The sequence below is a fragment of the Castor canadensis genome, chromosome 6 (assembly GCF_047511655.1).
Source record: "Castor canadensis chromosome 6, mCasCan1.hap1v2, whole genome shotgun sequence".
Lineage (NCBI taxonomy): Eukaryota > Metazoa > Chordata > Mammalia > Rodentia > Castoridae > Castor > Castor canadensis.
In genome coordinates this window covers 79,733,899-79,757,043 of record NC_133391.1, presented here as the reverse complement: position 1 = coordinate 79,757,043, position 23,145 = coordinate 79,733,899, and the positions used below count along the sequence as shown (strand labels likewise).

At 50.6% G+C, this 23,145-nt stretch overlaps 3 protein-coding genes and 1 pseudogene across 4 annotated transcripts; all 4 read right to left on the bottom strand.

Annotated features, from left to right (window-relative positions):
- Positions 1-653: 653 nt before the first annotated feature.
- On the bottom strand, positions 654-2,759 carry Mzb1 (marginal zone B and B1 cell specific protein). Its single transcript, XM_020167919.2, has 4 exons — positions 2,505-2,759; positions 1,554-1,678; positions 1,119-1,229; positions 654-1,009 (listed from the first exon to the last, which is right to left on the bottom strand). Exons 1-4 carry the CDS (start codon positions 2,676-2,678, stop codon positions 853-855), a joined length of 567 nt encoding a protein of 188 aa, XP_020023508.2. The 5' UTR covers positions 2,679-2,759; the 3' UTR covers positions 654-852.
- A 564-nt stretch (positions 2,760-3,323) lies between these two features.
- On the bottom strand, positions 3,324-8,039 carry Prob1 (proline rich basic protein 1). Its single transcript, XM_020167918.2, has one exon. It carries the CDS (start codon positions 7,976-7,978, stop codon positions 4,919-4,921), a length of 3,060 nt encoding a protein of 1,019 aa, XP_020023507.2. The 5' UTR covers positions 7,979-8,039; the 3' UTR covers positions 3,324-4,918.
- Positions 8,040-9,752: 1,713 nt separating this feature from the next.
- On the bottom strand, positions 9,753-15,302 carry Spata24 (spermatogenesis associated 24). Of its 2 annotated transcripts, XM_074076900.1 has the most exons (7): positions 15,118-15,257; positions 14,282-14,410; positions 13,774-13,839; positions 13,420-13,550; positions 13,273-13,343; positions 10,008-10,110; positions 9,753-9,903 (listed from the first exon to the last, which is right to left on the bottom strand). In XM_074076900.1, the coding sequence occupies exons 3-7, from the start codon at positions 13,837-13,839 to the stop codon at positions 9,774-9,776; spliced, it is 501 nt and encodes a 166-aa protein (XP_073933001.1). In that variant the 5' UTR covers positions 14,282-14,410; positions 15,118-15,257; the 3' UTR covers positions 9,753-9,773. The 2 variants fall into 2 exon arrangements, with proteins under 2 accessions (XP_073933001.1, XP_020023514.1); XM_020167925.2 differs by lacking the exon at positions 14,282-14,410 and having other exon boundaries at positions 15,118-15,302.
- Positions 15,303-17,549: 2,247 nt separating this feature from the next.
- LOC109689179 (small ribosomal subunit protein uS15 pseudogene) lies at positions 17,550-18,585 on the bottom strand (annotated as a pseudogene).
- Positions 18,586-23,145: the final 4,560 nt, after the last annotated feature.

The following is a 23,145-nucleotide window of genomic DNA, read 5'->3' as shown; positions in this document are numbered from 1 at the left end:
TCTAGAGAAAGTCAGATGAGAATCAAGATGTTAACTCAGCTGGTTCTGGGAGCCCTGCCCTGCCCTGCCCTGTCCCAGGGGCGCACCCAGGACCTAATCAATCATATCAACTGCTGGCAGAGTACAGAGGGATGCTGGGACTGATCAGGGAGACTTGTTCCAGGAGCAGCACAGATTGTAGATGTCCGGATGGCCACAAGGTGGCTGCCTGCAGTGTCCCTTGATTTTCTTTTCCTCCTGATGAATCTATGTTTGCAGTGGACTAGTTCCATGTACCCTTCATAATGCTCACATTTCCAACCATGTCAACTCTCTCTCACCTCTGGAAACCGTAGTGATGTGTATTTGGCCCAATGTAGGTGAGATGTCAGCAGAAACACCAATGTTTGTCCTCCCAGACCCCCAAACACCTTTTTTTTTTTTTTGGGTGGGACTAGGATTTGAACTCAGGACTTTGATTTTGCACTTGCAAAGCAGTGCTGTATTGCTTGAGTTACACTTCCAGTCCATTTTGCCCTGGTGATTTTTGGAGATAGTGTCTTATGAACTTTCTGCCCAAACTTTGGTTTTCCTGAACCTAGCCTCCCAAGAAGCTAGGATTACAGGTATAAGCCACCGGCATCCAGCCCCCAAATATCTTTTGTAGAGAGCAATTTAAGGTCACTGGGTTTTTTTTTATTTGAATCTAGAGAGGAAGACTTTGTCCCTCCCAGTCTCAGTGCCTCTGAGCAGAAGAGGGAGGACAGTGGCAGTACTGAGCCAGGCCCCCTGCCCTCCAGACACTGATAGAGAGGAATGAGGAAAGTCCAGGGGAGGCCCCAGCTTCCCCTCAGGGGCAGGAGAAGTCATGGATTAGAGCTCTTTCCTTGGGACTGGTGCCTTCTCCGAGCAGGCAGCATGGGCACCCCTACAAAGCAGTGCTTCCAGAGCCTCTTCGCCTTGTTGGTGGGCTTCGTAGATCCGTTCTTCTCCAAACTCTCCCAGGTAGTACATACATGTCGTGGAGAGCCTAGGGAAGCCCAGCAAGAGCCTCAGACTGTCCAGCCCCACCGAGAAGTGGGGAACAAACTAAGGTTCTAAGGGCTCCCACCAGCACCCTCTTGCATCCCTGTCATTACCTGCTGGGCCAGAGGCCCCCGGTAATCACCACGCTGATGCTTGGCTCTGGCTCCTTGCTAAGCCCTGGGCCTATGAGATGTTTCACCTGGTTCACTTCTCGGACCCCATAGCTGAAGGCAGTGGGGAGGGAGGCAATGAGTTATGGTGTTGGTGGGAGTCCAGGCAGGGAGGGACCTGTTTCCACACTAAGCTTGGCACACTGGCATTTGCTGAGCTCAGAGAGGGCAAGCCCTGGCCCAAGACCACACAGTGACCTTTCTGCTGACCATCCACCCTCCCACTTGCTCCAGTTCCAGAGCCCAGACTTCATCCCAGCCAGCCCCTCTCTCAGGCCAGAGACTCCATACAGTGCACGTGTGAGTGGGAGGGTTAGGGTCTGCACTCAGCACCCTGGCCCCTGGAAGAGGGAGGCTAGGGCTGCTTTGGTGACTCACTCCTGCCAGCTCTGGGAGCAGCTCCTGTCCAGGACGTCTGTGTAAACTGACTCACTCAGCTCCTGGCGCCCCCTGGAGTCTGGACTATGAAGCTTAGCTTCTGCTTTTGCCAGATGTTGCCACATCTGGAATGAGGAGAGACTAGGAGCCAGGCTTTGGAGACTGATGGTCAGTTGGGGGAAGGAGGGGAGGACAGGAGCCCAAGTGTCTGGGGAGAATGAGGTGGCAAGGGAGCCGTTTGAACCGGAAACACCTGTGAGACAGGCTACAGGACACCTCCCCTCCCCTCCCCCCATCCCTGGTCCCCAAAGCCAATGAAGGCAGGGTCCACTTCCCTCATCTGGTGGAAATGCTGCAGTAGAAGGCTAGGCCTGGGCACTGGGCATATCCTCCAGGGTATACTTGCCCAGTAGTACATGTTATTTTAAACCAAGGAAAGCAAAATAAAACCAAAACTGTAGCCCAATCTTCAATGACACATGTATTCATAACCCACCCCTATACCCACACACACAAGATCCATCCAGGCACACAAGCAGGCTGAACAGGGACAAGTATGCACCGAGACACTCGTATACTCAGTAATCACGCAATCTACACGTGGGCACCACGTACACATACATGAAGGGACCCCCCCACCCTCCGTGAGTTTTAGAGGGAGTCCAGACCTGAGGAGGTACAGACAGGAAAGAATCTGAAGAGGACAAGTGAGTGATTCCCTGTGGCCTCCAGATTCTTTGGGAGTGTCCTAGATTGTGTGCCTTCTGTTGGGCAGACAGATGAGTAAACTGAGGCATGGCAGTTCAGGTGAGGTGGGGATATCAATAGTGTAGAAGGCTGACTCTGGGGCTTGATGCTCCGTGGTGGGGGCTGAGGATCAAAGACCAGTGGTGGGATATGAGGTAGGTGGAGGGTCACAAGGGCTGTGGGACTGCGAAGGGAAGGACTCACTTGGTAGGCCACGGCCCTGCAGGCGTCACAGCGCATGTGAGCAGGCATGTGGACCGAGTATTTCTCCTCATCATCCAGTTGTGGTGCAGTCGCCGAGAGCGAGGTCCGGTCCCCAAGGCCCCCTGGGACTGCCCAGGCACCCAACAGCAACAACAGTGGCAGTGACAGCTTCATGGCCTCTGGAGTTGGCTCAGCAAACAAGGACTGTGGTTGGGGAGCCGATGTGAGTGTGCATGTGCGTGCTGTCTGTGGCCCAGACCAATGGGGAACTGACACCTCACTCCTCCCATCCTCTCTCCTCCCCCTGGGCCCTGGTGATGCCACGTGTGCTGTCTCTCTACAGGACCCAGGCTGCAGCAGTCTCAATTCCATTTCACAGATTGGGAACAATGAGGTAAAAGGGGCTGAGCCTGGGCATGGACACATGGGAGCTGATTGCTCTTACATTGCTGTGACCTGGCGAAGTGGCTGGTACTGTGTACTTTGTGGGAGGAGGCAGTTGGGAACTTACATCTTCATTCTGCCCCTGAGGACATGAAAGCAAGAATTACCCAGCTAGAGGAGCCATGCTGTGAGGGAATCCAGCTTGATCAGGCCCCCAAACCCATTCAGTCACCAGGAAGATTGTGACCATAGGTGTGGTTGCCAGCCTCCCTGGGAGGTAAGTTTACATGAGGTGAGGCAGAGGCATAGTGTGTGAAAGTATACATGGTCTCTTTCCCTGGCTAGGGTCCCCTCTACTCAGTCCATACCAGGCCTGGAAGGGCATTGTGGAGGGTGTATAGAAGAGACGGTAGGAAATTAGGCACCTTACATCAGTCATTACTTCAGCCACCATGGTTCCATAGTCAGCCATTTATTGCACACCAGGATGAGGTGAAGCACCTAGGAGTAGCCCCAGCTCCCTCCATACCGTTGGCACCAGTGTCTCTGGCCAAGAGATGTCAAGATTATTCTATATTCCCGAAGACTCATGGTTCTTCTAGTCAGATTCCAGTCCAGAGAGAGGGGACAGAGACGCCAAGGGACCTAGGCTCTCCAAGGGAACAAGGAAGGCATTGATCCTCATCCCTGACACTGCTTCTAAGGGGAACTGTCCTTTCCAAAACACACACTCTCCAGTCCAGCAAGGCCTAGTCATTTCAGGCTCAGAACTACACAGAGCCTCCAGGCAGACCACCTCCCACCTCATGCAGAACACCTCCACCTTTGTTCCTTCAGCCTTTCTCAGAGGCTCAAGGTAGTTGGAGCACAGGTTCTGGGTCTTTCCGTGCTCTGACCAACCTGCACTGCTAGCCCATCCCTGGGCATTGTTGCCACATCTGTCCCTGGGAGAGTGGACACAACTAGAGCTTCAAGACCCTCTGGCCTAGCCCACACAGAGGCATCTCTCTTACTGCCAGCCCTCACTCACCTTCCAGCCACCCAGAGGGATCAAGAGGCCCCCCTGGGACAAAAGTCCAACCCATCTTCCCTCTTATAAGTACTTCCTGGTGATTCATTTCACCTGTCCCCTCTCTGGGTAGGAATTGTTGAAGTCCTACCCTCAACATGAACCAGCTCAGCTGAGAAACCAGAGACTCAGCTAAAGGAAGGAAGGAGAAGCCAAGCTTCCGACTGGGAACCATGACCACCTAGGCCCCACCTCACCCCAGTCCTCCCACCTCCAATTCCAGGCTGGTCCATAGCCCGTCTCTGTATTACTTCCTTGCTCCACCTCCACCTGCTGTCCTCACAGCTCACTTTCTCAGACCCTGAGTGGCCTGCAGCCACACTGACCATTTTCTCTCACATCCTCCCAGGTGAGCGCGCGCAGCTCCTTTCAAAAGAACAGCATTTGATATTGGGCTCGTTGGCGCAGGCCTGTAATCACAGCACTTGGAGACTGAGACATGAAGATCTCAAGTGCTATGGTGGCCTGCTGGGTATATACTGTGATCTGTCTCGAGCAATACAAAACAACAACTTTGAAGGCCAGAGTCCTTTCCCTCCATCCAACAGTGCCCACTGTTCTGTCGCACATCAGCTGGCACCGGTGTTAGGGAGGACAGACAGCTCACCACCTAGGGGGTGGCCCTGTCCCTGCTGCCCCTGGGAACCCTCAACATCTATTGGGTCTGTTCCCCACTTTTACCTGTTTGCTGGCTGGCTGGCATACACACACACACCACACCACACCCTGGGAATGCTGGGGAAGGGATTTGCGTTTCTGTTGGGAGAGGAAGTAGGCAGGCACTTGCTGAGCTCCAGTCCCATCAGCCAGGGGTCCCGGATACATTCGCTGAAGTTCACTTTTGGTCTGACTGTCTAGGACAGACCAAAGAAAGAGTTAATGGGAGGAAAGGAAGGCAGGGGACTGGAAACCAGAACCTCCAAGGCCATCTAGGGACTCCATGGGGATCAGGCCCCGGGCATCACAATGGGAACACAGAGCCTTTGGTGGGCTGTATGGGACCCGAGCTGGACGGCGGGGCACAGAGGAGCAGAGGTGGAGCAGGGCTGGGGGTCCCGCTCACCGGCAGGTAGAACATCCCGTCCAGGGATCCAGCCTCAGAAGCCCAGGGGAGCTGGGGGCTGCCGAGGGCTGGCAGGTTCGGGGACGGGGGCAGGGAGAGGCCAGAGATAGGCCCGTAGGCGGGAGGGTAGAGGCCGGGCCCCAGGGCCAGCGGGGTGTAGGCGTGCCGGGGTGGCGCCGGGGACGAGGACGGCAGCAGCACCTCCACATACTGCCCGCTCTCGGGGTCGAAGAGCAACCGCAGCCTCGGCTGCCGCGGCACCTCCACAAAGTAGTAGCGGCCGCTCTCCGGGTCCACCAGGACCTTCCCCGGGTGCGCCGCTCCCGGCAGCCTCCGCCTCCCCTGGGAGAGGCCTTGCGGGACCCGGTCCGTAGGAGGCGCCGAGGCAGCGCGGGGCTGGGGATGGGGCTGGGCGGTCCTGCCGGCCGACGTCTGGGGCTCTGGCGGGAGGGGCGCCTGGGCGACATTCTCGGGCTCGAGGGCCACAGGGGTTGTCTCCAATTTGGGTGTGATGCCAGGGCTCGAGTTGAGGCGCGCCGGAGGGGAGCCGGGGCGGGGTGGTCTGGTCGCTACTGGCGCTATTGGGGACCTTTGGGGGGAGGTGCGAGCGCCGCCTAGGGGACTGGTGCGACCCTCGCCGTCTGCGATGAGGTGCTGCGCCTCGCCTTCCGGCTTCTCTCCGCCAGGACGGCGCACTGCGGCTCCCCGGGTTCTCTCGGGCCGTCGGCCCAAGGCCAGGGCGCCGGGCAAGCGGATCTCAGTGCGCGCGAAGGGTTTGGCGGTGCTGTTCTCTGCTCTCCGCCTCAGGACCCCATTGGGCTGTGAGGCATCCCGGGGGACTGTATGGACCGGAGGCTCTGGGGACTCGTAGGGGTGTGGCACGACCGGCAGAAAGTCCTTGAGAAAAACTGAAGTGTAATGAACCGGGGCAGGGGACCCCAGCTCCCGGAGCTCTCGTGTCTTGGGTGCCCCGCCCTCCTCCCCGCAGGGGTCGGCAGTAGGCTCCCGCATCGCGGAGCCTGGGCTTTCAGCCGGAAAGCTTGGAGCGTAAGTGGTCTTCACTAGCTTGCGCACGTCTCGCGGCCGCGGAATGGCCACGCGCGGACGTGCAGAAGTTGCTTCTCCGGAGCCCAAGGCTTCTGGGCGCGCATCGTCGTCCCCCAGGATGCTCACGAGATGGATGCGGGGTGGCTCAGGTGCATCTACCTCTGGGGACGGCGGGCTGCCTCGCAAGGCAAGATCCGGAATCTCCCGTGTGTGCAGACCGTGCACCTCGGTTAGTTCTGGAGTCCCGGGTGCGGGTGGTGTAGGCGGCGCCAACTCTTGAGCTACGCCATTCATCGCTTCCCGTGTAAATGCTGTAGGCGAGCTCTGCATTACAGGTCCCCAGGTCTCTCGGGGCGAGGGGCTCCGCGTTCCAGTAGGCCGATCTGGTGCCTCCCCTGGGAACAAGGCTGGAGTAGACGGGCCCCTATCCCGCCCTGCAGCATCCCTGACTGCCGGATGCGGAACTTCCCACGGAGAAGGCGCTTCGGGGGACGGGCTCCTTGCTCTAGCAATACCTTGAGCCCACGGGGCAAGAGTTGGAGGAGTAGGGCTTCTCCTGCTGACAGTTTCCTCGACTGCAGCACTCTGATTTTCCCACGCGGAGGATGCTTCTGGGAAGGTGGGGCTACTCACCCTCCAAACCGTCCTATCGCACTGGGACAGGTTCTGGGGGGACGGGCAGCGAGGACCCCGAACGACCCCATTTGGAGCCTGCCATGGCAGGGACGGACTCCTCGGCCTCACAGCCCTGTTCCGACCCTCCCTGGGGGCCTTAGCCTGGGAAGGTGGACTACGTGCCTTCTGGACGGTTCGATCCGGAGTCTCTCTCGGGAACCGAGTTTTGGGTTCCTGGTTGCGTGTTTCTTGGATCTTCTCCTCAGACTGCAGGAAGATGCTGGAACTAACAGGCCCCAGCGGCTCGGTCCCGGGCGCGGGCTTGTCGCGCCGAATGGCGCGCTCGCGGAGGCTGGGCCAGGGTCGTGGGGCTCTGGCGGGGACGAAACTATCTTGTGCACGGGGTGGCCGAGACTTAGCCTCTTCCAGGACCACGCGGGTGCTGCGGGTCGTTTCCTGAGTCTTACGTTCTGGCCGCCCTGTGGGCCTAAAAGTAACGTTTGGGGCAGGGGCCACGGGGCCGAGTTTTCTGTCCAGTGCCGTCTGCACGAGGCCCGCAGCGGCCTGCAGTCGGCCCAGCGATTCGTCCAGGGAGCCGGTTCGCAAGAGCGGCCGAGGGCGCGGCGCGCCGGCCGCCGGCGAGGGACTCCGAGGCCGGGGACGCAGTTCTATCTGACGCTTGGGCACTGTCCGGGGCCTGACTGGCGCGGTGCGCTCTTCCAGCGCCACCTCCACACACTCGAACTGTGCTGAGGCCGCAGGACTCGGTCCGCGGGGCCGCACCTGAAGGTAGGTGGCCCAGCGGGAGCCACCGTCGGGGGGCTGGGATTGCGGTGACACGGGGGCAGGAGACGAAGGTCCAGGCAGCGAGGGACCGCTGAAGGCTGGCGCATTGAGCTGCTGCCCCTCGTGATCCTCTGTGCCCGCGCGGCTGAACAGAGGCCCGGCACCGAAGATGACTTCCATCTCCCCCGACGGCAGCATGCGCAGCTGGGGCTGGGGTGGCGGCAGGTCGGAGCCCGGGCCTCGGGGGAAACCCGAGCCGGCCCAGTGCTGCTGGCGGCTATTCTGGGCGCTGACGGACAGGACAGGCTGCGTGCCCGCCCCCCGCCCAGAGGCCACCCAGAGCCAATTCGCCGGGCCTTCTGCGTCCGGCCCAGCGTCCGGGGGCTCCGGAGAAGCTGGAGCCGTGTGGTAAGAGCCAGACGAACCCGAGGAGTCCTGGCGCCGTGCGGGGGCCGCAGGCAGCCGCCTTGGGAGCCCAAGCAGGGCTGGCGGGGCGAGCGTGGTCAGCATGGTGGGCCGGACACCTCGCAGCACTACCTCCCTTGCAGTGCCTCCGCTGGTGGCGCCTGCACTGTCCCCGCCCCGCCCGAGGATTCCGTAGGTTCAGAGCGCCTTAAAGCGGCCGCGTCCACTCCTGAGCCAGCGGTTATAGCAGCAGGCGAGACCTGGGCCCTGCACCCCATCCTCTCTAACCCCCATGCCAACCTCCTCCAGCACTGGCGGAGCGCTTGGAGTGGGACTTCAGGTTTTGGCTGACAGGTCAGAGGTCGGGCAGGCTCAATTTTGGAAACTTTGGAACCAGCAGCTAGGCCCAACCCCACCTATCCCAGGTGAGGAACCTGCCCGGCAGTGGCCTTCCTGAGCTGAAGCGCTACAGTGTGCACTTCAAGGTGTGGACCACGACGACCTTCAGGCCAGGGAACTCAGGTCTTCATAGTAATTTCATCCTCCCTGGGCCACTCCTCACTGTAAGGCAACCTTCCCCACTCCCTGGCCCTCTGATGGATGCTGACTAGAGCTCTTAATCTCTAGCTGAGGGAGCCACCCACCACACACACACACACACCCTTTGCATCACTAAATGTCTACCCCAAATTCAAAAGTTCTGCTGGGGCCTTAGGAAAGTTCTGCCTAGACCCATTGCTTGTAGTGAGACCTATAGGAAGGGGCTGGAGTGGACAGCTCTAGCTTTCACAAGCTGCCTAAGCATGAGAACAAGGCCTGAATATTCCTTTGTGTGGTTCTCTCCTAAAGCCCCCTTCCCCCAGGCAAGAACATCCCTGTGCTCCACAAGTCCCTCATTCCTGCCAAGGACAGGTGCTGGTGGAGAAGCAGCCACCACCTGTCATTGTCTTATCACAATGGGCACCACTTTGTCCTTAAACTTCTGGTTTCAAGGTCCTGCTATGACTCAGGCCTCAGCCAGCCCTGCAGCAAGAACAGTGGCCTCTCCTTTGTACTCACCCTCACACTGACCCCAACAGAGGCTAGCCTTGACAAATCTGACTCAGCTTTATGGATCCCCTGCATGGGTGTCCAAATGACCATCTAGGCACACTAGTGATGGCTTCTGAAAGGACATAGCCTGTCCATTGCATCCACTCCTGCCTGTGCAACTTGAGCAAGCCGTGGCTCTTTCCCATACTGCTTCCCCACCTTAAAAATCAACAGTGTTGTCATTTTTCCCTCCTTCCATTTGTGAAGACTAGTGAGCTTCGGTTTGGGGGTGTAATAAGGTGCAAATGTGATGTATAGGTATAACGTTATATGGTAACAGCTGACTTCCCAGATTCAGGACAGACACACACACACACACACACACACACACACACACACACACACACACACACAGAGCCATCTTGTCCTTTGGCCACCCTGAGAGCTAAATTTACCAGGAGTGGAGTGGGATGTTACTGGGGTAACCAGGGTTGTTTATGTAGGAAAGGATTAAACACCCAGAGCAAGGGGCTATGACTATTAGACAACAAAGACCCAGTTCCTCCCCTAGACTACAGCTGCCCCCTACTCCATGGACCCTACCATTACCCAAGGGGAGGAGGGAAGTAGCAGGGACTGGAGGCATCCCCTTCTGAGCTCCAAAATGGCCTGGCAGGGGGTGGCCCAAGGCTTGGCCTTGGACTCAGGTCACTAAGACCTAGAAGGCAGGCAGAATTGCTGTCTCTTCTCCGGCCCCTTCCCTGGAGGGGTGAGGGACTCACAGGGATGAAAAGGGCAGGGCTGAACTCCTCAGAGCAGAGAAGTAAGTTGGGCATTACAGCCAGAGAACAGGAAGATGATCAGCATTTTATTTTTCCCTAAGATGCTGGTGGCTGCGGGACTGCCGTGTTCCTGAAGCTCTCTTATGTTTCTGGTCCAGCACCTGGGCCATGTAGTTCTCTTGCTGCTTCTGGATCCGGAAGTCAGACATATGATTCCTGAAATGGAGCCAGCTGGTGGTAGGCTAGACAGCCCGGGGTAGAGGCCAGAGGTCAGGCTCCCCACTTCCATTAACAACCCCCAGCCTGACCCGGCCCCTCACCTGAAGATCTGTTTCTGCTGGCTGATAACTTGCTGCAACTCTTTAATCTCATTCTCTTTGCCATTAAGTATATCTTCTTGCTTTATAATGTGAGACTCAATCTCTGTGAGGGGGAGAGAGGCAGGGAGGAGGGGTGGCTCCCATCCCATGGGCCCCATCCTGAGCTAAGGGCCTTCCCTCATGGGGCTTTTTGGAACTTGGCTGCCCCCACCCAGGGCTTCTCTATGAACAGTTGCTAATACTTTAGCATGAATGAGTTTATTATGTAGTCTTGGGAGGGTGGACAATGTCTTATAATTATATCAATGACTTTACCATTGTATTCTGGACCTCACCTGCTGAAGGCAGATAAATGTTCTTGGAAGTGGGTGGCCCTCCTCAAGCAGGAGGATGAACTAGCTCCTGCCCTCAACTCCTGCAGCTCTTTACAGATGTCACCTCTTTAGCAAGACCCTTAGTCTAGAAATTACAACCCTTCCCAGTACTTCCTATCTCCTCTTCCTGTTGCACTTTGTTCCTTATCTCTGTACTAATATACAATGTATTTTATTCATTTGTCTCCTACACTCCTAGGATGTAAGATCCATAAGGACAGGGATTTTTGAATTATTCACTGCTTTTTCCCTAAGGCATGGCATATAGTAGGTACACACTAAATTTATTTGTGGAATGATTAAAGGTGATGTCCCTTGGGGATTTAGGACTTCGAAACATCACCTAGTTCAGCTGTCTCAATCTAGCCAGACCTACTGACATCTCAGTCTAGCCAGACCTACTGAGGACTAACGGGATACCCAGCTTGTGCTAGGGCTTCAGGGGGTGTGGGAGAAGATAAGGTCCCTGACCTCAGAAGCTGAGGGCTTGGGAGTGGCTCAGCTAGTGGTAGAACCCTGGCCTAGCATATGTAAGGCCCTGAGTTTGATCCCTTGCACCACAAAAAAATAAAACACTCTGAAACAGATCAGAGAACAGGGCAAGACTACATTTCAATAAAGGTCATATTGATGAGGCAATGCTACCACTTTGGGCTACTTGTTTCCCTTCTCAGACCTGTTTCCTCATCTTTTAGCAGGCCCTATTCTGCAGTGTGATGGGAGGACCCAGTGTGACAGTGGTGGCAAAAAGTACCCCCATATTAAGCACATAATGGATGCAAGGATGTATCAAAATGCAAGAACCTAGCGGTGGTTCATTTATATAACTGCCCCTTGTGGAGCCCTGGAAAGTTCTGATTTACACAAGAAGAAAATCCCACTGCCTTTATTTATTTTGGTTGCACTAGGATTTGAACTCAGGGCTTCACATTTGCTAGGTATCTGCTCTGTCACTTGAGTCACTCTGCCAGCCCTTTTTTTGTACTGGGTGTTTTGAGATAGGGTCTCATGAACTATTTGCCCAGGCTGGCTTTGAACCTCCATCTCTGCCTCCTGAATAGCTAGGATTATAGGCGTGAGCCACTCGTGCCTGCTCCCACTGCCTTTAAATGCTGGGCAAGGCTGGGGATATAGCTCAATGGCAGAGTACTTGTCTAGCCCTGGGTTTGATTTCTCAGCACCACAAAATAAATATATAAATAAAGGTTGGACAAGGATTAACCAGAACACAAGCTCTGACAATGCAGAAATGCTGATGCACTGAAGATTTCCAGAAGAGATCTGGCACTAAGTCAATGGAAAGAGAAAAGAGGCACAGGCGATGAGGTGAGAATGAAAACATGAACTCAGGCTGGCAGAATGGCTCAAGTGGTAGAGCACCTACCTAGCAAGAGTGAGGCCCTGAGTTCAAACCCCAGTGCCATAAAAAAGAAGAAACCATGCATGAGCTTACTGTATGACAGGACCAGGACCAAGATCATCCAGCTAATCTGTATTGTTTCTAAAGTTCTTTTGGGAAAAGAACTAGAAATCTGTGTAACTCTTAAAATAAAAGCCAGGAGCACCCCATGAGAAAATGGTTAAAAAATCTGAGAAAAACAAAGTGTCAGAACTAAAGTGAAACCAAAAAGGGGAGGCAGTAGGGAGTTTGCAGCCTCACAGTGGAGGGGTGCAGGACATTGTGGTGGGGGAGACGCAGCTAGATCCTATCCCCATGACATATGCAACTGGACACAGAACCCTGCAACCTAGACTGGTCTTCCCTGTAGGAAATACTCTACAGGGAAGGTGTCTGGCCTTACCGGAGGGAACCACAGGTTCTTTGTGGGGGATGTAGAGCAGACGCCCAGGGAGAGAAGGACAAAGGTACCAGCATCTTGGGTATGGAGGCAGTCACTACTTGCTGGGCTTTAGGAGGCTCTGGCAGGAGCCAGCTTTGTCTGACCAGATCAAGACATTTGAGAATGCTCACCAGGAGAGACAGAAGGCCTGAGTGGTAGGTTAGGACTGCCCTGAGCTCCAACTGGGAGCCCCACCAGGGCTTGGGCTTGGGTTTGGGATGGTCTCTATTCTACTTGATATATGCTACAGTGAATGAAGCAAGTGCTGTGTATGGAATTCATATCTACTACTCAAACTGGTTAAGAGGAGTTCAGCATTTAGGAAAATGAAAGGGTTTCCTGACAGCTAGGGACACTGGGTAGCTGACTCTAAAAGTGCCGCCCAACTCAAAGCACCAAGAGAGCCAGCAAATGGCCACAGGTGTGTGTATACAGCAGCGTTGCAAACTGGTAGCCACTTGGTCCACACAATGCTTCTTAAAATGTTTAAATTAAAGGCCAACACTAACGAGTCAGAAAAGCTTCCATTAGAATTTGGTTTCTAGATTCCTTTTTCAAAGATCTGGCAATCCTGGGCCCCCATTCCCATAGGGGTGTGACTAAACCCTTGAGAGAAGGCATGGCTTTCATGTCACCATAGTCCCCAGTCCTCTACTGAGTCCCTGATTCTGAGACTAACAGCTCCCCAGTGGGACTGTGCTTGTCCTATTGTTCTTGCGGCAAGGTTATGAGTAAAGTGCACCATTTCTAATACTTATCAAAAGTGGGAAAACAAAAGGTGGAGTAAGGAGGTCATACGTTTCCAGAAAAATGGGAGCGAGCCCATTTCTTTATGGCTGTGAAGAATATTGTACACCAACTGCTTCCCTCATTTCCGTGACCTGCCTGGTCCCTGAAGGCCTTTTCGAAGGTGTGGCCCATGTGGGCCTGCCTGTATCCTCATCCGGGGACTGAAGTTGGGGTGAAACCTTGCTTTTGGCACAGATGCTGGGCTGTTAGGAAAGAGCCCATATATGTTAGCTTGGGGGGCAGTGCGGGCCTCCCGCCTACCATTACACTTGGTGATGAGTTGGTCCTTCTTGCTAGACTCCTGCAGGACTTTATTCTTGACAGTGGAGAGCCTGGGTGGGGAGGATAAGATGAGTAGCAGGCAGACAAGACCTCTGACTTCCACACCCCCTCCTGAGGTCCACTCACGCTTTTTCGAAGGCCAGCTTCTCTTTCTCTAGCTGCTTGGACAGCACTTCTACCTCCCCAAGGGCAAACTGCAACTTCTCCTCTTCCTTGGCCAGGAGGACCTTGGTCTTGGCATGGGCAGCTTTCTCTTCCTGCAGCAAAAGTCACTCATTACCCCAAGGTACAATGAATTTCTTAGGCTCTCTTAACTAGCTCCCTTTCTCAGTGGAGCATATAGAAGCCAAGGTATAGGAAGATGCTGGCCTCACTACAGGGGCTGGAGGTTCTCAAAGTTCAACACTTAATGACTCTGCCTAAGCAAACAGCTCTTGGGAAATGAGGGAAGATTGGGAGCCTGAACAGGCTATTACTCACCACCAGTTTCTTCTCCACTGCCTGGAACTCTTCTTTACTGACAAAATTTTCATCCTGGAGAACCATCTGCAACAGAGCCTGGCTCAGAGAGGGCCTAGGGCTGAGGTGAGAAGGGTGCCCTCTATGGACCAGGACAAAGGACAGATAATGGGATGATGCCCAGGGCACCCAGGATTTGGCAACCTCTGGGGAGGGAGAATTCAGTTCCACAGGTTCACTGAGGTCCAGATCTAAGTGCTGCCTTAAAAGAGCAACCCAGCTCATGGAGGAGATAGCCCACAGCCAGACTTAACACTCTATAGGTTGTGAGGGAAAGCACAAAGAGGTGTAGTGTCCAGAGAAGGTCCCTGACCAGCCTGGGGAAGGGTGAAAATCACTTTTGGAGAAGGTGACATTAGTCCTCAGATCTGACTGTTAAATAGGATGAGTGAAAGGAGGTAGAGAGAAGTGTTCCAGTGATGGGAACACATAGCCAAGGTCGGCTGTCAAAACAGAAAGATCTGGGTACCTTTAGAGAATTGAAGGCAATTCAGTCCCTAGAGTTGCACACATTTTGCAGAAGTAGGGTGTTAGGGTAGTCAACTGAGCATGTCTCTTTCTTCCTCCACATCCAACTTCCCAGAAGGGAAGAAGTTGTCTAAGAATCATTAGTGAGAAACCGATGTGAAGCCAGTTTTATATATGAGATGGAGATACATCTCAACATTGTCACCAAGATAGAAAAACAAAAACCATGAACTCCATCTGACCAGCACTGAAAGTAACCTGCGCCTCCATTAGGTGGGATTTGAGAAAGCAAAAGAAAAAAACGTCCTGGCGGGGGTGGAAACCATTAAGCCAACATGGGTCATGGGCTAAATCTGTGCTTACTGCACTCAACAAGGCACCGCATTTGACACTGGGGAGGGGTGCACATAATGGAGGGGATGACATAGTTTCTCTGCACGTGAGGCCTTGGGGAGTCAGTGAAGTCATCTCTACTAAAAACAGAAAAGAGGTTCAATGAATACCTTCTAGGCTCTGTAGCAACCAAACTAGAGAATGTTACTTGATTTAGATTAAAAGTTCCTAGTAGTATGATATACTTGATACATTATGAGAACTTCTGGAAATGCCACAATGTATCCAGCACAATAAAATAATAAAGTTTCTAGTAAATGTTCCCGAAAATTCTCCCCTCTTGGCTCCACCCCTCCAAGCCAAGGCTTATCCGAGCCCCGCCTCTTCCCGATGACGCTCTCGGCATGGGTTCTGGCCACACCCCTCGCATCCAAACAGGGCCTGGCTTCGCCCCACCCGTGAGGCCTGGGGTTTGGCCTCTCCTGAGCTTTTCTGCCTGCCTACCACATTTCTCAGCTGGTGGATCAGTTCCTCCTGAGATTCAATCACGTCCCGCAGTTGATCGAAGGCGAGACACACAGATCCTGAGCCCCCCTGCGACCACCCGAGGGGCGTCGCCATGTTTAGCCCCCGCCAGCTCGTTGGAAATGGCCGCCGCTGGCTGCCTCACCACCGTTGTCCGCCAATGAGAATGCGACGCCACAAAGCACCTTGGCAACCGGAGGCGGGGACTTTCTCTGTTAGCAGGAATGGGGCCCGCCTCTTAAAGGACCCGCCTGGGGCTTGGGGGGGTGTGGCTCGGTGGTAGAGGGTTTGCTTGGGAGGCCTAGAGATTAGATCCCCAGCACCACAAAAGCAGACATATAATTAAAGGAGCCGCCGGAGGAGGAACCTCTAACAAACCCTTCAGAATTTTACAGGATTTCTACACATCTGTTTTAACTTCTGTTTCTCGCACAGTGCGGATGTCCTACTCACTTTAAATGTCAGTGAGCAGGCAATACTCAGACAGGGATCCTCAGCCTTCTTCCAGGGCCAGTTTATGCACCCGTGCATGTTTAACTTCACAAGTCTGTTTCTCCTACCCTAATCTCCAACTTTTGTAGTACGAGACTCCAGTCTTCTGGAGCACACACAGTTCTTAGGAGGCCTTAGCTACCTGATGAGGATAAAGAGAAACCGAGAGTGAGAGCATGAGTCTTCATGCTTTGATACCAGACTCAGCCCCATTAGATCCTTGTGCGACCATATCGAGGAGAGCCTTGATGAGGAAGAAATTAGGACTGAAGTGGTGCTTGAAGGAGAATTGTAAAATGGAGACAGGGAAGGACAAAGCAATCACTTGCTTGGTAAAAATAAGAAAAGTTAGTGTATATTGAGTATTCACACTTATGCTCAGTATTATCAAATAATGTTCTTAACCCTTTTAAATTTTTAACCTTTTAAAATTTTTGCGTTTTTCTTTTGAGGGGAGAAGAGCACTGGGGTTTGAATTCAGGGCCATACACTGGCTCTACTGCTTGAGCCACTCCACCAGCTTTTTTTTTTTTTTTTTTTTTTTGTGTGTGTGTGATGGATTTTTTTCAAGACAGGGTCTTATGAATTATTTGCCTGGGCCAGTTTAGAACCTCGATCCTTTTGATTTCCAGTGCCTGGATCCAAAAAATTATTTTTGTGGTGCTGGGAATTGAATTGTGCTGGGAATTGAACCAGGGCCTTTTCTATGTTAGACAAGCACTCTACCTCTGAGTTACAGACCAACCTTTGGTCTTATGAAGCAGGGTCTCACTGTGTAGACCAGGGTGGCCTGGAATTTGTCAGCCTCTTGCTTCAACTTCCCTAGTGCTGGGATTATAGGTATACACCACTGTGATTTTATTTTTTTGTGGTACTGGGGCTTCAACTCAAGGCCTACACCTTGAGCCACTCCACCAGCCCTTTTTCTGTGATAGGGTTTTTTGAGATAGAGTCTCACAAACTATTTCCTAGGGCTGGCTTCAAACCGTGATCCTTCTGGTCTCTGTCTCCTGAGTAGCTAGGATACAGACATGAGCCTCCAGTGCCCGGTTGTAATTTAAAATTTAACAGATATGTGGCTAGTGACTATTGTGTTGAACAGGATGGGTCTAGACGGTGCTGTGTAGGTTGTGTGTGCCCAGCAGAGAGTCCTCTCAGAACTTTTGTCTACTAAATGTGAATGTTCACCTGAATCACCTTGGACAAAGCTGTACATTTCTCTAGGGCAGTGACCCCAGGAACTATGTTCTCTTCCCTGCCTGAGGTCTTTCTTTCATGAGGTGCTGCTTGATGTCTCTTGCCAGTCAACGTTCACCTCCATCAACTGGAACAGGCTGCCCTTCATGCATTTGGGGCAACATGATATCTCAAACAGCTCTATGATCCTGTCCTGGGGAAAGGCTGCCTTTCTGCACAGGCTTGTCATCCTGGTTGATGGTTTGGTTATCTATTGCTGCCTAACAAAACACCCTCAAATTAAAAAAAAAATCATATACAATAACTTTGCTCACACAGCTGCAATTTGGGCAGGGTTCAGTGGAGAAAGCTTTTCTCTATTCCTTACAGCTAGGATGGTTAACTGGAGTTAGAAGTTCTGCTTCCTAGATGTCTCAGTCACATGACTGGCCCATTGGTGCTGTCAGCTGGGAGCTGAGTAAGGGTCATGGTTCCTCTTCATGGGCTTTGTCATAGAATGGTAGTTGGGTTAAAGAAAAAACATGAGAAGTGACAGGACCTGGGGCCATGGCTCAAGAGGCAAAGCACTTGCCTAGCATATTCCAGGCCCTGGATTCAATCTCCATTACCGAAAGAAAACAAACACCAGAAAATACCACTATCTAAAGGCCTAATTACTGGTTTAGTGTCATTTTTTTAAAAATTGAAATAATTATTTTATTGCTTGAGTATACAAGACAAATTTATGCCACTAGGGCGGAGGCTGTGGATGACTCATTTCCAATCAGCAGGGAGTACAGGCTTGGTCTTATAAAATAAAGCCAACCGGTGAATTCTGCTCTATCAGAATCAGATGGATTCTTGTTCCTCTCCAGATAGTTTCGAACAGCAACAGCTTTTTTAACAGTAGAACTCCTTTGGAAGATCATCTGCAAGTCCCTTGGACTTAAGGATTCTCAAGATTTTATCGCCTGTCACAAAACATACTTGTGCAACGCCATGCGAGTCCCTCAGGATCACACCAATTTGTGAGGGAGTCAGGCCCTTCTTGGCCAGTTTGTAAATCTGCTCCTTCACATTGTCAGACATCAGGCAGGTTCAGTCAGGCAGGGATGTTCGGAGATAAGACACAGCTGACTGGGACAGGCCCTTCCTGGGAGCATGCATGGGACCCATGATGATAGCACACTCTGCTTCCAGCAAAAAGCCCTAGTGTCATTTCTGCTACTTTTTTTTCTTTTTAATTGCTGGGAACCAAATCCACAGGCTAGAGGCTAGGTAAACACTCTATCACTGAGCTACATTCCAGTCTTCTGCTGTACTTTTTGGACACAGTCCAGATTCAAGGGAAGTGAGTGAGAGCTTGGGGCATGGCTTAAGTGTAGAGTGCCTGCTTGGCAAGTGCAAGGCCCTGACTTCAAATCCTAGTTACACACACATACACAAAATGATAATTCAGAGGAAGAAGACACACTCAGTCCCCTTACCTTTTCTTTTTCTTTTTTTTTTTTTGGCGGGTCTGGGGTTTGAACTCAGGGCTTTGTGCTTACAAAGCAGGTGCTCTACTGCTTCAGCCACACCTCCACTCCATTTTGCTCTGATTATTTTTGGAGATTGGGTTCTCTAGAACTATTTGCCCTGGTTGGCCTCAAACCTCAGTCCTTCCAATCTCAGTCTTGCAAACAGCTAAGTAGGTAGGATTGCAGGCATGAGCCCTTAGCACCTGGCTTCCCCTAATTTTTTTTTTTTTTTTAAGTATTAGGGTTTGAACTTAGAGCCTCACACTTGCTAGGCAGACGTTCTACCACTTAAGCCACTCTGCCAGCCCTTTTTTATGTTGGGTATTTTTGAGATAGGGTCTCTAGAACTATTTGCTGGGGCTGGCTTTGAACTGTGATCCTCCCAGTCTCTGCCTCCCAAGTAGCTAGGATTACAGGTGTGAGTCATCAGCACCTGGCTTCCACTCACCTATTAATAGCAGTAGTATCAAAGATTTTGGGCTACTCTTCCAGCGCAAATCTTTGTGTCAGATGGCATGTTATTCCCTTCAAGGTTCATCTTAGATAAAACCAGACTGGAACTTAGTGTAGTGGAGGAGTCAGACAATAATCAAATAAATACACAAATCTCAAATTATACCATCATTCAAATAAATAGCATTATAGCTATGACAAGTGCTAACAGTGGAATGAAAGGAATTCATAGGGAGACATATCCTAGTCTGGGCAAGCATCTGTGGGAGGGGAGATGTCTAGGAGGAAGTGATGTTCCAGCTGAAACCTATGAAGATAACTGGAATGCATTTAGTAAAGCAAATAGGGCAAGTGAGTGGGAACAGGTTCTAAAAAGAGGAAACAATATACACAGACTCTGGGGCAACAGAAGTTGGCAGAGTAGTAACTAAAAGGTTAGTGTGTCAGAGAAGAATTTATAGGACAATGATTAGAGGCCAGGAACTTGGCAGAGCCTTATGAAACACTCTAGGCCTGCTAAGAACTTTTATAGTTTTAATTCTGGGGGCAAAAGAAAGCTACTGAAATATTTTAGGCAAGAGGGTGATATGATCCAATTTATGCTTTGAAAAGATCTCTCTGGTTACAGTGAGGCATATAGATTAAGAGGGCCTGTGGAGACCTACAGAACACTTGGGAGGCTACTACAATGAAAGTGGATGGTAGTTTGGGAATCCAATGGTTTCAGAGATGAAGAAAGTAGGTTTAGGATGTTTGGGAGGTAAAAATAACAGGTCTTAAAGATGGAAGGGATATGGGGGAAAAGGCTGACAATGTGTTTTGGTTGTCTATGGCTACAATCTGCAGTCTGAGCATTTCTGTTCTGCCATCAGCTAAGGTGACATGAATGGCTCAACTTGCATTATACATTTGGGTTCTCATTTATTGCTGTCAGCTCTGCTGCTTGGTTCTCTTCTATGTGCCTTCTACATGTGGTTAGCAATAGTGGTTTCAGGGTACCCGGACTTACATGCTGGCTGGCTTCTTCCCAAGTACAAAAATGGAAGCCACCAGTTTTGCTACCTTCTACTATTTGAAGCCAGCCTGAATTTGAAAAGAGTCAGCATAATGGCATGAAGATTAGTTGTGGTAGCTAGGTGCCAGTGGCTCATGCTTGTAGTCCTAGCTACTGAGGAAGCAGAGATCAGGAGGATGGAGGTTCAAATCCAGCCTGGACAAAATAGTTCAGGAGACCCTATCTCAAAAAATCCATCACAAAAAAGGACTGATGGAGTGGCTCAAGGTGTAGACTCTGAGTTCAAACCCCAGTACTACTCCCCCCACAAAAAAAATTAGTTGTGGTGCATTGGCAACACCAAATTCAGTGTACCACATAGTCTCCTGGATTTCTGACTTTTTTCCCCCGGGGTTTGCTATATCTTTATTTTTGGCAGTATTAGGAGTGAACTCAGGGCTTCATGCTTGCTAGGCAGCACTCTACCACTTGAGCCATGTCCCTACCCCTGCATTTCTCTCCACTTACCCCATTGGGGTGCATTGTCTAAAGCCTCATTTGTCCACTAGATGTTTAATCTAGGAGCCTCTGGGTTAGGTTTCACTTGTTCCCTGACCATTAGCTCAGCTCACCTGACAGAGCAAGTTCTCAACCTTCACTGAACTGAACTCATGTCCATTTTTTTTTCAAGTAAAAGCTATCACAAACAAGTTGATTCATATAAATACAAGGAACCATATTTCTAAACCAAGACTTTCCTAAATATTGGCCACTGGGAATAAAGTCAACAAGGATCTGTTTTGTTTTGTTTTTTAATGCTAAGTATGGTTTTGTTCTGCAGATTGGCCGTGATATCTGTAGCTGCTGTTATCTGATAGAAAGTATGGAAGCCATGATACCATCCATGCTGTGCACTGTTCTAAACACAAATAATTCCACTGAGGGATGGAGGAAGACTGGAGCAGTGGTTATCAGCTTCTCTAGTAGGAAGTGGCTCCAAGGGAGTCAAGTATGTGCAGTGCCTGAAGATGCCATAGGCAAAGATAAAAGAACAAAGGAAAAATATAAAGCCATTCTTTTTATATAAAATCATTTAATGTTTTTATTTGTTAAAATACACTCAATCTAGATGCAATGGATCAGGTGACCAGATTTTTCTGGAGTCTTACTCCACCAGGAGCTGATTTCATCATTTCATCTGTGTCATCCCTGACTCTAGTCATAGAACATTCACATTTTTAATTCCAAAGACTGAGTGTGATGCAAATGATGTAATCAATATCTAACACATGGGTTTATGGCTACTTGGTGGCCACTTCATGAGGTATCAACAATGCAAGCTCAAAAACTAAGATGAATAATAACTTGGCCCTTTCCAAAAATATTATCAGAACACTAAGCCGATACCCTAACTGAGTCTAAAATAAATACATATTACGTGCTAGCTCCTGTGAGGAGCAGTGCATGCAAAGACAATGGACTCAGATGTGTGGCCACTTGTAACAGAAAGCTGCTGGAATCCCTAAATGCCTCCTCTAGTGCCACTCCTGAGGAATGTGAAGATGAAAACGAGAATAGCACATAGCGTGGCCATGCTGCTGGATCCCATGGTGGAGTTTGGAGTTCACTGTCATTTTGAATAGTTTCCAACAGAAAGTATAGCAGTATTATTTTCTTTCTGGTCCCTTTACCCAAGCTGTGAGGCCTGGAGCTGATCAAGAAAGCTTAGAAATTGTTTTGCTTGGGCACAAGAACCCCAGAGCTGCTAATGTGGGGACATGGTATCCTTCAACCTGCACAGTTCTTTGTGATAAGAAAGATTTTCATCTTCCCCTCCTCACTGCTGAGAGCACCTTCATCTGAATGGAAGCTTCAGTTCAGTTTCTGGGTGAGCCTCAAACCTTATTTCTTTGTCCCACTACCATCACACTTGTACAATCTGCAGCAATGCAGAAAGAAAGTCACAAGCTGTGTGCCATGATCTGACAGCAAGAAAAGCCTTATCTAAAGAGTTATACTGTCAGGAACTCTTCCAAAGGATGTAGGCAAGAGGAAAGAGTTATTTTACCACCATGCAGACAATCCATCTACAATACAATCAAGGAAATTAACAGTTTAACAAATATTCTAGATAGTACCAAATAGATTAAACTATTCTTCAACCAAAAGAAAATATGGTTCCCTTGAGAAAAACCGGATGTGAGTATTATGGTCTATTAGTAATAAATAAAGCAGTACTATCAATGTTACAGACAATCAGTATGACATTTGGTGGAATTAGTATTGCCTCTAATTAGTATCATCACAGATAATTCATCGCTATCATGAAATCCACAAAACATATGAATATGCTATTCACGGGCATCTAGAGGACAGTCTTCTACGCTGTCAAATTAGTTTCATTATGGCCCATTTTCTAGCAGAGGTTTGAGGCTAGGGTGAGAAGGACTTTGATTTTTGTATATATATAAACTTTCCATAAGCCTGTTTGGCTCACGGCATATTTTACAGTGTAAATTCCCTGTCACTCAGAGGAGGTCAAAGAGGCCCTTAAAAAGCCAGGAGGATAGACCTATCTGGGCAGCAAAATCTGGCTATTTCAAACTGCTACCCCTCCCTAGGAGAGCTGAATAGTTGTCTCCTACCAGCCACCACAGCCCTCATTCTTTACTCATGAACCCATCTCCTGACTTTGTGGAGCATGTATATGTTGAGTCATGAATCATGCTAGACACTTCTGCCTAAATCACAGATATGACCTGAGTGGAGAAACTACTTTGGAACTCATTTTGCTTCTTCCAATAGGAGCTTTTCTTCCAATCCAAAGAAGACATACAGTGTAAACTACAGTCACCTACTGGTCCTTTTATAATTCAGAGACCATGATAATCTGGGCAGCTCAATCCTGGTCCAGAATCACACAGCCCAGGCAATGCCTTAGCTCTTTCTGTCACCAGTGGGAAAGGCTGCCCTTTTGCCTTTGAGGAACCTCAATTTGTGTAGAGCGGGTCCTCCTTCCTAAAGACCAGTAGAGAAGTCATCCTGAATGAATGCAGGACTGCCATAGGAAGGATACAGAGGACAGAGGCATCCTGGGAAAAAGATTCTGCTTGGCCAATCTGACTAGAATCACCTGAGAAATGAGGGCGATCTCTTACACTTTTTACTTGATAAGCAGCCTGCCATCTAGCCTTGCCATTACCTATCGTACAATTCAAGTCAACCATTCATCCTCTTTGGGCCAATGTGCTCCTTCATAAAAACAGAGATAATCTTCACAAAGTTGTGTAGAAAATTTAGGTAAAAAATATATGTGAGAACTCTTGCTTTATGGTATGCACTGAATAAATAAATATTGAATAAAACATTTCA

Bases quoted from the DNA above. Each gene is read 5' to 3' on its own strand.
- Spata24 (XM_020167925.2), bottom strand. From the start codon at position 15,234: ATGGCGACGCCCCTCGGGTGGTCGCAGGGGGGCTCAGGATCTGTGTGT. The intron at 13,344-13,419 runs GTGAGTGGACCT...CTCCCCACCCAG, and splicing joins AAGCTGGCCTTCGAAAAAGC to GCTCTCCACTGTCAAGAATA. The intron at 10,111-13,272 runs GTAGGCGGGAGG...TCCCCCTCACAG, and splicing joins ACTCATCACCAAGTGTAATG to AGATTGAGTCTCACATTATA.
- Mzb1 (XM_020167919.2), bottom strand. From the start codon at position 2,678: ATGAAGCTGTCACTGCCACTGTTGTTGCTGTTGGGTGCCTGGGCAGTC. The intron at 1,679-2,504 runs GTGAGTCCTTCC...TCCTCATTCCAG, and splicing joins GCAGGGCCGTGGCCTACCAA to ATGTGGCAACATCTGGCAAA. The intron at 1,010-1,118 runs GTAATGACAGGG...GGGCTTCCCTAG, and splicing joins GGGGGCCTCTGGCCCAGCAG to GCTCTCCACGACATGTATGT.
- Prob1 (XM_020167918.2), bottom strand. From the start codon at position 7,978: ATGCTGACCACGCTCGCCCCGCCAGCCCTGCTTGGGCTCCCAAGGCGG.